Here is a 16,279-nt window from a genome sequence, read left to right as displayed (position 1 = left end):
GTGTGGTAATTTGTTACTACAGTAATAGAAAACTAATGCAAAAGCCTATGGTGTAAAGACCCCCATTGGGGACCGGCCCCGTGGCTTAGCGGTTAGGGGCGCGCGCTCCACTGCTGGCGGCCCAGGTTCAGATCCCGGGCGCGCACCGACACACCACTTCTCCGGCCACGCTGAGGCCGCGTCCCACATACAGCAACTAGAAGGATGTGCAGCTATGACATACAACTATCTACTGGGGCTTTGGGGGATAAAAGTAAATAAAATTAAAAAAAAAAAAAGACCCCCATTGGGGACCGTGGATAGATGTAATTTCCAGAGCAGTTCCAGAGAAAATCATTAAAGAGACCACTGTACCTTCAGTGATGGGTGGACTAGTGGGACAGACCCCTTCTTGGGAAAGCAGAAATGACCCAGCCATGCATCCTTAAGTTATGAGGAAGCTCTATCTTCTCATTTCAGCCCTGGACAAAAACAAACAACCAAAAAAAAATTTTTTTGCACTTTCTTCCTGGAACTTTGGGTTCTTGCTTAGGAATGAGTATAGCTTATGCTGTAGGGCTTTGAAAAGGTGTTTGTGCTTTGCCTCCTGTACGGATGCTTCCACAGGGCTCAGCTACTGTGGGATAAATGACCACTGTCTCGTTGGTGATGGGAGAAAACATGTGTAACCCATAAAATCATGGATTTCCCCCCAGTGAACTCTATATACATTTGGAAATAATAGTAAATTTGGGTTGAGTTATTTTTAACAGACTATTTTTGCAATGGTTTTAGATTTACAGAAAAATCACAGAGATTTCCCATATACCCTACACCCAGTTTCCTCTCTTATTAACATCTTACATTAGGATGGTACATTTGTCACAATTCATGAACCAGTATTGATATGTTATTATTAACTAAAGCACATAGTTTATTTGGGTTTCTTTAGTTTTTACCTAAAGTCCTTTTTCTGTTTCAGGATCGCATGCAGGATACCACATTACACTTAGCCATCATGTCTCCTTAGGCTCCTCTTGGCTGTGACATTTTCTCAGATTTTCCTTGTTTTTGATGACCTTGACAGTTTTGAGGAGTGCTAATCAAGTATTTTTTTAAGATGCCCCTCTGTTGGAATTTGTCTGATGTTTTTCTCATGATAAGGCTAGGGTTATGGGTTTTGGGAAGAGCACAGAGGGGAGTGCTATTTCCTCACATCACATCAAATCCCATGATTTGTGACTGTGATGTTGACCATGGCCGCCTGGCTGAGGTGGTGTTTGTCAGGTCTCTCTGCTGTCAAGTTATCTTTTTCTCCCTTTTCATATTGTACTCTTTGGAAGGAAGTCACTGTGCAGAGCCCACATTTAAGGAGTGAGTGGTTATACTCGCCCTCTTTGAGGGCACAGATCCATAAATTATTTGGAATTCTACCAAGGAGATTTGTCTCTTCTCCCCCATTTATTAATTTATTCAGTCATTTATGTCAGTATGGACTCATGGATATTTATTTTGTGCTTTGGGTTATAATTCAATACTACTTTACGTATTTTCTTGCACAAATTGTTGCAGCTTCCTTACTTTCTGGTTCCAGACTCATCTTGTGTATTTCCTCTCCAATCCTAGAATCAGCCATTTTTCCAAGGACCATGGTTCCTTTTCTTGGAGAATGGTACTAGAAACCAAGGTCTGAGTATTAGGTATGTTCATTGCTACTAGAGTGTCATTTCTTTTAGACCCTGTCAGCTAACAGAGTAAGGAAATTTATGTGTGTGCACTAACCCGTGTATCTCTAAATATTTTTATATGTAACCATCTGTATCTATATTAAGATAACATGAGTCTTACTTATGTCTCCAACTCTAATCCGTTCCCATATGGATCATCCTCGCCTTTTTCCCTTGCTTATCTGTAACCTCCTACTCCAACAATGAGAAACCTGGTTTCTACCATCTACCATCCATTTACTTAATTACTCAATTCCAGTATTATACATGTATAGCAGTGTCAGAATTATTAACCTATACCCCCAGGGGAAATAACTTGATCAACTAGAGTACAATGCTATGTGCAGTTCTTTTTGCCTTTGGTCTCACAAACTTCACTCATTTCCAATGAGATTTAGGTCAGCACTTTTCCCTTAACCTCCTTCAGTGAGGTTGTCTCATGCATTTGTAATCCAGTCAGATTCTATTGTCACGTCTGCATTCCATCCTTGGATCCCAACCTCCTAAATGACTTTTTAAGTTACACACATTAAGGTTTACTCGTTGTGCTATGTGTTCTATGGGTTTGACACATGCATAAAATCATGTTTCCACCATTACAGTATCATACAGAACAGTCTCACGCTCTTAAAATTGTTCTGTACTTTGCCTGTTCAACTTCCCCCCCAAACCCCTGGCAACCACTGATTTTTGTACTGTCTCTATAGTTTCACCTTCTTCAAGTGTCATGTACTTGGAATCATACATTATGTAGCCTTTTCAGACTAGTGTCTTTGACTTAGGAACTATACATTTAAAGTTCCTCATGTCTCTTCATGGCTTTATTGCTCATTTCTTTTTATCACGGAATAATATTTCATTATATGATGTACCACAGTTTATTTGCCTATTGAAGGATATCTTTTTTTTTTCCTGAGGAATCTTGGCTCTGAGCTAACATCTGTGCCCATCTTCCTCTATTTTGTATACAGGACACCGCCACATACGGCTTGATGAACAGTTCATTGGTCCGTCCCCGGGATTCAAACCTGTGAACCCCAGGCCACTGAAGCACAGTGCACGAACTTAACTGCTACACCATCAGGCTAGACCCTTGAAGGATATCTTGGTTGCTTCTAGCTTTTGGCAATTATGAATAAAGCTACTATAAACATTCATATGCAGGGCCAGCCCCGTGGCATAGAGGATAAGTGTGTGCACTCCTCTGCTGGCGGCCTGGGTTTGGATTCCGGGCCTGCACCGATGCACCACTTGTCAGGCCATGCTGTGGCAGCGTCCCATATAAAGTGGAGGAAGATGGGCACGGATGTTAGCCCAGGGCCAGTCTTCCTCAGCAAAAAAGAGGAGGATTGGCAGATGTTAGCACAGGGCTGATCTTCCTCACACACACACAGAAAAAATATTCATATGCGGGGTTTATGTGACCATGTTTTCACATCAACTGGGTAAATACCTAGGAACACAGTGGCTGGATTATATGGAAAGACTATAGCTTTGTAAGAAACTACCAAACTGTCTTCCAAAATGGCTATACCATTTTGCATTCCCACCAGCAATGAATGAGAGTTCCTGTTGCTCCACATCCTTGTCAGCATTTGGTATTGTCAGTTTTTTTGGTGTTAGCCATTCTAGTAAGTGTGTAGTAGTGTCTCATTGTTGTTCTAATTTGTCATTCCCTAATGACAAATGATGTTGAGCATCTTTTCATATGCTTGTTTGCCATCTGTACACCTTCTTTGGTGACGTTTCTTCACATCTCTTGCTCCTTTTGTAATTGGGTTGTTTGTTTTCTTATGGTTAAGTTTTTAGAGTTCTATGTATATTTTGTAGACAAGTCTTTTATCAGTTATGTGTTTTGCAAATATTTTCTCCCAGTCTATGGCTTGCCTTTTCATTCTCTTAACAATATCTTTTGCAGAGTAGAAATTTTAGTGAAGTCCAACTTATAGATTTTTCTTTCATGGATTGTCCTTTTGGTATTGTATGTAAAAACTCACTGCCAAACCCTAAATCACATAGATTTGCTCCTATGTTTTTTTCTAGAAATTTTATACTTATGTATAAAAGTGTTTTATACTGAGGTCTGTGATCATTTTGAGTTAAATTTTGTGAAAAGTATATGGCCTTTGTCTAGATTAATTTTTTTGCATATGGATGCCCAGTTGTTCTACCACCATTTGTTGATAAGACTATCCCTTCTGCATTGAATTACCTTTGCACGTTTGTCAAAAATCAGTTGACTATATTTGTGTGGGTCTGTTTCTGGATTCTCTGTTTTGTTCCATTGATCTATTCTTTTGCCAACACCATGCTGTCTTGATTACTGTCACTTTATAATAAGTCTTGAAGGCTAGTAATGCCAGTCCTCCAACTTGGTTGTTCTTCTATATTGTGTTGGCTACTTTGGGTCTTTTGCCTTTCTCTGTAAACTTTAGAATCAGTCTATCAATATCCACAAAATACCTTGCTATGATTGTGACTGGGATTACATTGAATCTGTAGATGAAATTGGGAAGAATTCTTAGCAATATTATGTCTTCCGATCCATGAACACTGAGTATCTCTCCATTTATCTAGATCTTCTTTGATTTCTTTCATCTGAGTTTTGTAATTTTCTGCACATCAATCCTGTACATATTTTGTTAGATTTATAGCTAAGTATTGCATTTTTTGGTGCTACTGTAAATAATAATGTGTTTTTACTTTCTAATTCCAATCATTTATTGCTGGTATATAGGAAAACAATTGACTTTTGGATATTAACCTTGTATCTTGCAACCTTGTTATAATTGCTTATTAGTTCTAGGAGTTTGGGGTTTTTGTTCTGTTTTGTTTTGGTCAATTCTTTGGGATTTTCTACATAGACAAGCATGTCATCTACAAACAAAATGGTTTTATTTCTTCCTTTCTAATCTGTATACCTTTTATTTCCTTCTCTTATATTATTGTACTAGCTAGGATTTTTTAGTATGATTTTGAATAGGCGAGTGAGAGGAGACATCTTTGCCCTGTTCCCAATTTTAGGGGGATAACATCCAGTTTCTCACCATTATGATGTTAGCTGTAGATATCTGGTAGATATTCTTTCAGGTTGATTTTTCACATAGAGAAAAATTGTTGGGATTTGCTGACCAGACAATGTAGTTGTCTCTAGCTGCCAAGAACTTCTGTGGGAGCCTTTGAGCTATTTAGAAATTGAGGGAGCTTTAGTAGCTTTCAAGAGGACGAGAAATTAATCATCAGAGTCCTGATAAGGCTCTAGAGCAGCCTAAATGTCTCACTGGAGCCCTCTTGCACTGAAGGAGAAAGAACATCCTCGCTGTCCTCTTGCCCTCCCTCGGTGTGTTTTGTTTGTTTTTGTCTGTAGACAGAGGGAGCATGGTGCTGGGAGGGCTGGGGAAGAGATGAATTTGCAACCCTTGACACTCTGGACCCCGTCTATTTATTTGCCCCTGTATGCCTTCTCTCCATTTCCCCTGTGTGCTCCCCACATTCCCGGTGCTCAGACATAATCACCACTCTCTCAACACCTGCCCTGTTTGTCCACACCCTGCTGTTTTTACACAAGATGTGCCTTTTGTGGGGCATCTGTGTTGGATAAAAATTTAGATTTTTCAAAGTCCAGCTCAAATGTCCCCCTTTCTGGGAATTTTTCCCAGTCTTCTCCATCCAAAGTTAGCCTTGTTCCTTCCGCCTGAGCTCCCACATCTCTCACCCGAGTGCAGCGTACTGCACATTGTGTTGATCTGCCTGCCTCTCTCACCACCTGAGAGCAGACTGAGGCAGACTCATGTCAAATCCCCAAACCCTCATCCCCAGTGCTGGCACAGGGTCTGCTTCAGAGGAAGTGCCCAGTAATGTTGATTGGTTGAATGAATGAAATTACTGGCCTTGCATAAATGGACCCTTTTGTACTCTTAGAAACCTCTGTCCATTCTTCTCTTTATACTTGTTTTCTGCCTGGTGTTCTCTGAGTCTCTGTATGTATTCTGGAGTATAAGAGATGCCTGCAGCTATTCTGTTGCTCATGGAAAAAAAAAAAGGAAAGGAAAATTACCATTCATTGCTGACCTACTGTATTCATCCATCAATTTAATAATCCTGGTGTCCCATGTATCAGTTAGGGAGCATGCTCCAAGCCCTAGAAAATGCCAACTCAACTTGCTTAAACAATAAGGGAACTTATAACAAGACCCATAAAGCTAAGGTGGCACTAGGGATGGTGGCTTAACAGTATCAACAAGAACCCCCTTCTTTCTATCTTTCTTCTCCTCCAACCTTAGTGTATTAGCTTCTTCTTTGGGTTTACTCACCTCATGGCTACAAAATGGCTGCAGAAAATCCAGGCATAACATCCTGGTGCAATAATGGTTAGAAGGAGAAAGATACCTTCTCTTTCTTGGGCCCATCTTTAAAATGGAGGAAAACTTTTCTAGAAGCTTCTAGAAATTTCCTCTCATGGCAGTGGCCAGAGGTGTATCATATGACAATGCTTGAGCCAATCACTGCTAAAGGGATTGAGATTATCATGATTATCTTAATCCCATCAGGATCTCACCTAGAGGCGCCAGAGGAAGGAGTGTATACTGGAACAAAATGAGGGTTCTTTCAGCAGAGAAAAAGAGAAAAATAAATATTGGGAAGGAAACCAGCAGCGTCAGCTACACCCTTGTTTTATAGAGAATTGTTTTATACTGAATTTCAGGGAGGTCAAGTCACTTACATAAGGTTCCACAGCTGATAAAATAGAAGTAGGATTCAAATCCAGTTCCTTCAGACTCCCGTCCATGTACTTTTTCTGCCGCGCAGCTGGACCCGGAGTCAGACTGCGATTCCCGGAAAGGCCGTAGCCCGTTGCTCATGGTGAGCACTTCAGGAGTTGAGGCAATCACCCTGCTTTCCCAAGCCCGACCTTCAGCCGGGCATTTAATCTGTTTATTAAGTTATGACTAATGGCGCTGCGAGACACCAAAGGCTGCACATTCAGACCTAGTTTTAGATTGTTAGAGGAGGTTCGGAAGATAAACATCGTATTCATATTCTATGCCGAGAAAATTCAATTGCAGCTCTTTCTCTTTCAGAGCGTAGGGGTTGGCGAGGGGCTTCTGCTGGGTCCTGCTTTGGTTTAATAGAAATGAAACCTCCAAGGCAGGCGGGCTGTTTTGGGAAAGTGGCCACTAATGCGGCCCCACGGGGCGGGGGCCAGGCCTGAACCGGGCAGTTTGCATATTCACTTTTACAAACAGTTGGCCGCGAGTCAGCAGTTAATGGGATGGGAGTGATGTTCCTGTACCAAATCATTTCCTGAAAAAAACATTTCCAATTGCAAACATATCGCAGCCTTTCTTCTCGGGTTTGTTATGTCTCTGTGAGTGAGTTAAAGAGGCAGGGCAGAGGGGAGTGTTTCTGACTGGAGATTTTTCATCTGAAAACGTCTTTAGCAATGATCTACATGTAAAAAGAGATCCCGCTCAGATCCACTTTTAGGAGTCCTGGCTGTGAATATTGCATTTCTAGCCACACTTTAGAGGTGCAAATATCTCTATCTTCACAAATTGGCCCTGGCTGTACAACAGTCTGGGGACAGATGTGGCTTTTCTCTCTGTACAAAATGTAAGCTTGGAGTGCTGCCGCGGAAACGGGCACTTGCGCATGCGCACGCGCACAGGGTCAGGCCAAAATGTAAATTTTTTTTTCTCCCGAGGACAAGCTGGAATTCTTTGCATGCTATACACTGCTTTGGCAAATTCTGCCTCAACTCGTAACTTGTGTAGTTGAAGGATGGTCTTAACAGTTTTGATTATTCATTTATTCCATAAATAGTTCTTGAGTGCTTACTATGCATGAGGTATTATTTTAAGTAACAATAATAATAATAGCATATATTTACATAGGTCTTACCAGGTACTGGGCACTCTAAGTGCTCTTCATGTATTAACTCATTTAATCCTCTCAACAACCCTGGGAGGGAGGCAATATTTTTATCATTCCCATTTTGCAGATAAGGAAACTGAGGGGTGAGGTTGATGAACTTGCCACGAGTCACGCAGCTAGTCGGTGGTAGATCCTGGATTTGGATCCAGGCAGTCTGGCTCCTCTTTGGGATCTAATAGCGAACAAATGAGAAAAAGTGCCCACCTGCGCACAGTTTACATTGTGGTGGGGGGAGATAGATAACTGACGTATAAATAATAATTATTTCAGATTGTGATGAGTGCTGTGAAGAAAATAAAACATGAGAGGAGGCAGGGGCCGATAAGAGTGTCTTGTAGGTCTTTGTAAGGAGTTGGGGTTTTATTCTGAGTATGAGCGGAAGCCACAGGAAGGCTTAATACAGGAGAATGTATGACCCTATTTATTCCTTTATAGAACATTCTGACTGTGCTGTGGGAAGTAGGGGGAAGGAGGATGCTCGAGAAAGCAGTGGACCCCTTAGAAGGTGGTTCTGGTTGTTGAGGTGAAAGACAGCAGTGGCCTGACCCAGGATGATGGTAGAGATGGTGAGAAGCTGTTGGAATCAGGTCCTGTTTTGGAGGTGGTGCCCACAAAACTCGCCACTGTATCAGATGCAAAAGGCAAGGAAAAAGGAGAAGGTAAGGGTGATTCCTCGGATTTTGGCTTAACCATTGTATAAATTGTGGTGCCATTTACTGAAGAGGATAAGAATAGAGAAAGCACAGGTCTTATTTTAGTGTTGTGATGGTGGTGTGAGGGTGTTGGAAATCAGAGTTCTGTTTTGGGTGTGTGAATTTCAGATCTCTGTTAATAAAAATGAGAGGAGACATCACGTAAGCCTGGAGCTCAGGGTCAGGCCTAGGCTGGAGATTTAGGTGTGGGCATCATCAGCGTTTGGATATACTGGATCACCTAGGATACCGCCATCCAGTTGAATTTGCTGGGGGAGAATGTAGATAGAGAAGGTCCTGGGCAGGAGCAAGTTGCTCCACTGGCCAGTAAGCCCAGCCTTGCACTCACATTTAAGTGACTTCATTTCCACTGCCCATTGCTTGCACAGCAGTGCTCGTTAAGTAATGGCAGTCTTTCTTCTTTGTGAGAAAAAGCCTGGAAAAGAAAGCAAACTGCTAGTCCTAGGAGGAATATTAGAAGATATTATAGAAGTCTAATGAAGCAATTGTTCTTTGTTAGAAAGCAAATGCAATCCTATACTTAGAATCATTTAAGCCTTGAAGATGTTGCTTATATTTTTCAGTTATGTTTTATGGGAGAGAATTATATAGAGCAGTGGGTATCTGTGAATTTGGAGATTTAAGACAGTGACTGGCTGCTATCCCATGTGAATGTCAAGGACCCACAGTGACAGGACTAAATGCCAGCTTCATAATGCAAGTTGTGTCTCTTTAGGGTAGAGTGTGTTTCACTCTCTTTGTTAGGCAATCTCATTCCCCGTCCAACTGCAACCATCAGTGAGTTTCCCAATATGAAAGAACTCTTTGTAAATGGCTGCCTTGTGCTTAAGAGTTCTTGAAAGTATATGCTAGTAATCGGCGAGGCCAGAGTCAATAAAAAAAATAATAAAATGGAAAGATGGGACATTGCTTTTATTAAGGTGGATTGCAGCTGCCATATTAGCTCTTTAAGAACCTTTTGGTGACCAATGCCTTCAGAGAAAATGGTCTTTCTGTGCTTAATGGGCGAAAAGTAATTATCCAAACTTGAACTGAATAGAGGTGAGGGGGTTGAAGTCACTGCTTTTCGGAGAGGTCATCCAAGGTCAGCCCTCAGCAAGTGTCCATCACACAACTGGTTTTGTGGGAGGAATTTTTTTTTTTCTAAGGCTTCGCATGGGGGATGGGTGCGTGGAGGGGAGCAGGCTGGAAGTCTTTAGCGGTCATTGACCTCTTTTTATTTTTCTTGAGGAAAGTCAAACTGTGGATTTCTAGGATTTGAAAACTGTAAAAGAACTTTCTGGTCATCCAGTTGAGCTCTTCATGTTCAGCTGAGGAAACGGGGCTAGAGAGGTGAGGTGCCCGGCCCCAGGGCCCACACCTCCGTTAGAGCCAAAGGACGTGCCCAGCGCCCGGGGAAAAGGCCAGACTGAGGCGTTCTCAAGCAACAGCTGGGGTGGGATAAAGGAGGGAGCGGGGATAATCAGAAAATAGTCAGGGAAGCCGAATAAGGAGAGAAGTCAGAGGAGGGTTGAACCGAGCATGGAAATGGCTTACAGGATAAATGTAGCCTTAACTTGGTGACCTGGTTCATCCAGTCCACAAATAGTTATGGGGTGCCCACTGTGCACCAGACAGCAAGCCCTTGAAGGAGGAGCGGCAGTGGCAAAAGGCAGAGACTTCAGAAAAGCGTCAGTGCCCACCTCACTTCTGTGTATTCCGAGATGGTTTCTGAGAGGAGGCAGATTTCCATGCCAGCGAGACCTCCCTGTTTCTCCAAGGAAAGCAAATGAGGTGATAGTTGGAAGAGATGAGATGAAGGGGACAGTTCGGTGCTCTCAGCAGGGAGACGCGGGGAATCGACTGCACACTAACAGCTGTAACCTAACCTGAGTGGTTTTATTTCTCAATATCAATATCAATGTTGGGCACATTTGTTACAGAACTCCGCCCCTGTCATCAGTGGGCTGCAGTGTGACCCTGTGCTTCCTTCCCCTTGCAGTGTCAGAGCTTCAGGAGGAGGGCATGAACGCCATCAACCTGCCCCTCAGCCCGATCCCCTTCGAGCTGGACCCTGAGGACACGATGCTTGGTAACTGGGTCTCCTGTTCTCTCGGGTAGCCTAAGGCCTTCAAGTGGAACCACCCCACTGACTTCCTTTTCTTTTTAAAGAGGAGAATGAAGTGCGAACGATGGTGGACCCCAACTCCCGCAGCGACCCCAAACTTCAGGAACTGATGAAGGTAAGAAGGAATCAGGAGGGGCCTCCCAGGCTTACCAGGCATCTATAGACACCTGGCCTGTGCAGGTACTAGGCGAGCCACCACAGAGAGAATAAAAAGTCATGGCAGTCCCTGCCCACAGACGGCTCACGGTCCAGTAGGTGGACATCTAAAAGTTAACAAAAGTGGGCCTTGACAAATGCCCAACGGATGGTGTTGATCATAAGCGCCAGAGAAGTTAGTGTAAAGAAGCTCACATTTGCCAGGATCTTACGGTTCGTTGTTTTGCTCAAGGGCCTTCAAAAGCATCCTGCGAAGTACAAATTAGTCTCATCCCCATTTTACAGATGAGGAAAGTGAGTCTTAGAAAAGCCAAGTGATTTGTTTATCGTCACAGGTGAATGGAGGAGATTCAAACAGAAATAAATGAGATTAAATGAAGTATTGTGCATAATATACCTGACACAGGGGCTGACGTGTGGTCACCCCTAGAAAAATGTTCATTTCAAATCCCTTCTGATTCCCTGTTCTGTGTTGTTCCTTAACTTCTCCAATTTACACTTAAAACAAGACAATAAGGCACTGGATGTCAGAGTGATTCATTCACAATGTAAATCTGAATATATCATTTCCCTGCTCAAACCTGTGTGTAGTTTCCTACCAACTACAGGTCGAAGCCCACACTCCTAGGGTGGCATTTGGGGTCTCCATGCTCGAGCTGCCTCTTCAACCTCAGGTCGTCCCCTGCCTGGCAACACAGGGACACCAGAGCAGCTCGTGGTGGCTCCCTGTACACACTGTGCTTGCTTGCAGCACTCCTCCCGCACATGCCTTTGTCTGGGCAGCCCCTCCAACCACATGTCTCTACCTACCCTTCACCTGAAGTCAAAGCAGGTCATGTCCTCCAGGAAGCCTTGTCTAAAGCCCAGTGCTATCGCTCAGCCCCTCTGTGTGCTGCTACGGTCCTTGTACTTAGTTCTATCCTTGTAGTCACGACATGATATTACAACTATTCATATGTTTCTGTGTCTCCTTCACTAAATGGTGAGCTTCTTGGGGTTAAAGACTGTCTCTTTTTTTCATCATTGTACCCCCCAGGATCCAGCACAATGTGTGACATATAGCAGGTATTAATAAATGCTGGGTGGGTGGGTGGTGGGCAGATGGATGGGTGATAGATGGATGGAGGGAGAGAAGGAAGGAAGGAAGGAAGGAAGGAAGGAAGGAGGGAAGAGTGGGGAAGGGAGGGAGGGAGGGAGGAAGGAAGGAAGGAAGAAAGCTAGCTGCCTTAGGACTGTAGAAGAATGTTCTCTGAAGGCCCCAGGCTCCACCCAGGGATGGAAACCCAGCCCAGCTACTGCCTCTGTTATAAAGGCAATCTATTTATGCTAAGTCAGAGAAGTCAAACACAAAAGGCAATGTTCCTTGTGATTCCACTTATATGAAATCATCAAAAAGGCAACACTGTAGTGGTTGCCTGAGGCCTGTGATCAGGGGAGGGGATCGAGTACAAAGAGACCAAAGGAACCTTCTTAGAGTAGGGAAACTGTTCTGTATCTTGATTGTGGTGGTGGTTACACAACTGTGTACAATGACCAAAACTTACTGAACGATATACTTAAAATTGGTTCATTTTATTGTATATAAATAATATCTTAAACAAAAAAGAAGAAAAGATTAAAAAGAAAGGCAATAGACTTAACTTGTGCAAGCTTCAGTTTCCTTACCTGAAAAACGAAACAAATGACCCCTGTCTCTCAGGGGTGTTGTGTGGATGAACTAAATGAGATCTCACGTGGAATGCCTCTGCTCAATGCCTGACCACAGAGGCTCTCAGATCATGACAGCTGGAAGATACAGACAAGAGAGGAGATTGCATTGGCCCCCGAAGAGGTAGCTTGGCGCAGGGGAGAACATGTGCTTTAGAATGAAGTGGGCAAGAGTTCCATTCCTGTCTCTGTCCAGTTAGCTCTGGGAGCTTGGGCGAATCTGCTTACGTCTGTGTTTGATTTCCCCTCCTAAACGTAGAGGTGGCAGTAACCACCTGGCCAAATGTCATAATGGGAGAGTGCTTCACTTATTAGTAAGATCTGCCTTTATTGAGTGTTTGACCCCTGTCGTATGTAATTCTTTTCTGCTACCTGCTGTGGGAGGTATTTTCATCCTCAATTTTAGAGGCGGGGAATCAGAGGCTCAGAGCAGATAAGTAGCTTGCCTTAGATTCATAGATCACGGAGGTACACACACACACACACACACACACACAAGTCCACAGAGGTCCATAGATGACAGAGGTACACAAATCAGGTAGTGGGTAAAGCTGGGGTTTCAACCACAGTTTGTACAGCTCCAAAGACTATCCCCTTGCCTGGTACAAAGCCACACAGCCAAACACGGTGTGAATGTTGCTGGCCATTAGGGTAAGGAATGGTAGGGGGCCAGAAGATGTTAGCAGGGACACTGCTGCCACCAGCACTAGAAGAGTTTGCGCCTGAAAATTAACAGGGCCATTGGGGCTCACACTTAGCTATTTGTCCACATAGTGGGTCATGTGGATAGTTCTGCTGCTTTCAAAATCTAAAGTTCATTTAGATATTGACTGTCCAGGATAAGAAAGCTAGTCTATAAGAAAATACTCTATGACTCTTCTCTTATTCTCTCTCTGTAGGTATTAATTGACTGGATTAATGATGTGTTGGTTGGAGAAAGAATCATTGTGAAAGACCTGGCTGAAGATTTGTATGATGGACAAGTCCTGCAGAAGCTTTTTGGTGAGAGGAGAGTTGTGTTGCAGTGGATGTCCTTAGTCTCAGGTGGATGGATCACTTGCTCCTGCTTAGAAGGAGTTGTTCTTGGTTCGCAGCAGTTCACCTGGAGTGGAATATGAGTGTGTAGAGTGTGGGATAACACACCAGTGGAGCCTGTAGATGTCCTCTTGGAATCTGTTTTATATGAATGAATTGCAAAGGGGGTCTTGATGACCAGATGGGGCTGCTCCCAGTAGCAGTCGAGGGTCATCAGCTGGGGAGATGAATAGACTCCACTGTATACGGGAAAACATGCCTCACCCTCTCCAGAAAATTGTACACTGTGGCCTCTATAGGCATATTTACATGTGTAGGGGGGGTGTGTGCATGTGTGTACCTCTGTGACCTATGGATCTATATATGTGTGTGTGTGTGTGTGTGTGTGTGTACACACCTCTGTGACCAATGGACCTGTGTGTGTGTGTGTTCCTCTGTGTATCCCTCTTTAGGTTGAGTGCAAGTATGTGGGAGTATGTGCCTCTGTGATGTTCGGCCTCTGTGTGTGTCTCTAGGTGTGTTGCTTTTGAAAGGGATGTATCCCTGTGTCAGTTCACAGCTGTTCATGTGAAAACGTAAGCCTGTGGTGGGGGGAGGAGAATTCAGGGATGATCTCAGTGTCAAATGACACTATCTTATCTTGAATGAATTTGGACTTCTCACCTCACTGGTGCCCATTTTCTCTCTTGTCCAAACCTCTGTGCCAAGTTCTAGACTCTCATTCTTAGCTGTCCACCTGTGTGCACCTCACGCTGAGCTCATCCACTTTCCTAAAGATGTTTCTTTGCCTCTGAGTCTATAGAACCTCTTCCCTTCTTCTTTACCACCCGCATATTTGTGGGAGGTCTCCAGGGCCCGTTTCTTCTTGCTCCAAATTCTCTCCTGCATCCATCCTCCCTGCCATTTTCACTTGTCTGAACTATTGAAACAACTTCTGGACTCACCTCTCTGCCCCCCATCTCACCTCCTCCAGCCCATTCCCCACACAACCGCAGAGGAACCTTTTTAAATTGTAAGTCTAATCTTGCCGGTACTTGCTCTCCCCTCCCAGTGGGACAGAGTCCAGGCCCGTTAGCACAACATTTGAAACACTTCACCACCCGACCCCGAGCTGTCTTTTCAGCCTCACCTCTGGCCACTCCCACACATGTGGCTCGTGCAATGTAAAGCTCTTAGAATGGTGCCTGACACCCAATGAGTGCCCAATAAATATCTCTCATCATTTTCATTGTTGTTGGTCTTATTATTTTTATGAATGCCATTGCTACATTATTACGTAGGCCGTGCGTATTAACACCTCTATCCTTTTGCCCATGATCTTCCTTCTGCCTCTGAGGCCCTACTGCCTCCTTTATCCACTAAGGCAATCCATTATTGCTCATCTTCCAATCTCTAGAATCAATTGAATGTGCCTCCCTCTCACACCCCCGACAACACAATCACACCTAGAGGTGATAGCCATGTGCTCTTCTGTGTTCCCACAGGTACAGTCACACACACACGTATGCATAATACACATGCCTTTATTAGAAGACATTCCATGTTGTTTGTAGCTGTTTATGTAAACGTGTGTGGGCGTCTCAAAGGCAGGACCCATGTCTTATTTATCTATCTGGTCTTCTCCAGTCCTAGCAGGTTGCCTAGCACTTAGTCAATGTATATTGAATGAGTGAATGAATAATATAAAATCTAGTGATTTCTAGGAAGCTAACCTGATTTAGTACTCAAACATCAATATTAACGAGTGTTAATATTTAAAGGCTTGTAAATGCAACTGAGCACGAAGAAGAAATGAAAACCCTTTGGCACAGGTAGATGTGGAAAAGCCGTGAGCCTCATTGAGCATCTCTCCTAGTGACTGCAGCTTTTAACTCCTCTGGCAAATTCCTAGTCAGGATCTGAAACTGTCTCAAAATGTTCTATGCTGGGCCTTCAAAGCCAGAGTGGAACGTGGCCATGGAGTAATGGAATATGGCCATGAGGTAATCTTGCCCCTGGGAAGAGTTACAAACTGCCCAGCATCACGTTGTGTAGCCCCAAGTCAGATTAGATCATTTCAGATCTCAACCTTCATGTTGAAAAGGTGATCCACAACAGAGGTGATGCTTCTTTTGTCAACTCAAGTTTAGACCCTTTGTGGGTCTAAGGCTATACATACACATTCAATAGCTACAGGCAGGATACCCAGTAGAGAGAACTTGTTTGCAGTTAAAAGTATGCATCAGGAACTCCTGGGAGGAATCAGTCTGGAGGCAAGAGTTTTGGGTGACCCCTCTGACCTTGAGTTCCCCTCTGGCTATTTTTCTATCTTCCTTCTTTCCCACCTAACTTTCTCAAAAGAATGTTTGGCACTCATGTATCTGCTTCCCCATCACTAATCATTCCCTTCCAAGGTGTGGGTTGGGTGCCACTTCCATCTTTCCACCAACTTTTCCTTCCAAGGTCACCAGTGTCAATGCTGACTTCCTCTTATGCTATGGCACTTGACACTACTGAACACCTGGTTCCCCTTCCCAGCCCGGTGGTCTCTGTGATCTCATGCCCTCCTGGTTCTCCTCCACCTCTGACACCTGCGTCTCAGTCTTCTGCACACGCTCTTCTTCTTTCCGTAATGGTGGGCGTCTCTCAGTCTTCCATCCTTGGCCCTCCTCTCTTTCTTTCGCACACTCATCCTGGGTGATTTTATCAACTCCTACAGTTTCAACCATCACCTGTATGATCATTGCTTTCAGATCTATATCTCTAGAATAGCTTTCTCTTTGCAGCTATAAGTAAGGTTATTTTTTAACTGCCTCCCAAACTTGCCCACCTGGACGTCACACAGGCACCTTGTAACCAACCTGCCCCAAACTGAGCTTCTGCTCTTTCTCTTCCCCACCAAATCCGTTCTGTTTTCCACCCTGATGAATAGTATTAGAACC

The 16,279-nt window shown here is 43.7% G+C and overlaps 1 protein-coding gene across 2 annotated transcripts in view; it reads left to right on the top strand.

Annotated features, from left to right (window-relative positions):
- Positions 1-16,279, top strand: part of PARVA (parvin alpha) — a 149,313-nt gene that overhangs the window by 87,741 nt on the left and 45,293 nt on the right. For both annotated transcript variants that reach the window (XM_087433196.1, XM_004418444.3), the window contains exons 2-4: positions 10,335-10,424; positions 10,505-10,575; positions 13,223-13,325. In XM_087433196.1, coding sequence (XP_087289322.1) covers positions 10,335-10,424; positions 10,505-10,575; positions 13,223-13,325 — 264 coding nt within the window. The remainder of the gene's footprint in view (positions 1-10,334; positions 10,425-10,504; positions 10,576-13,222; positions 13,326-16,279) is intronic.

Source organism: Ceratotherium simum, chromosome 7 (genome assembly GCF_057802395.1).
Source record: "Ceratotherium simum simum isolate JZ-2026a chromosome 7, ASM5780239v1, whole genome shotgun sequence".
NCBI lineage: Eukaryota > Metazoa > Chordata > Mammalia > Perissodactyla > Rhinocerotidae > Ceratotherium > Ceratotherium simum.
This window is presented reverse-complemented; position numbering and strand designations above follow the sequence as displayed.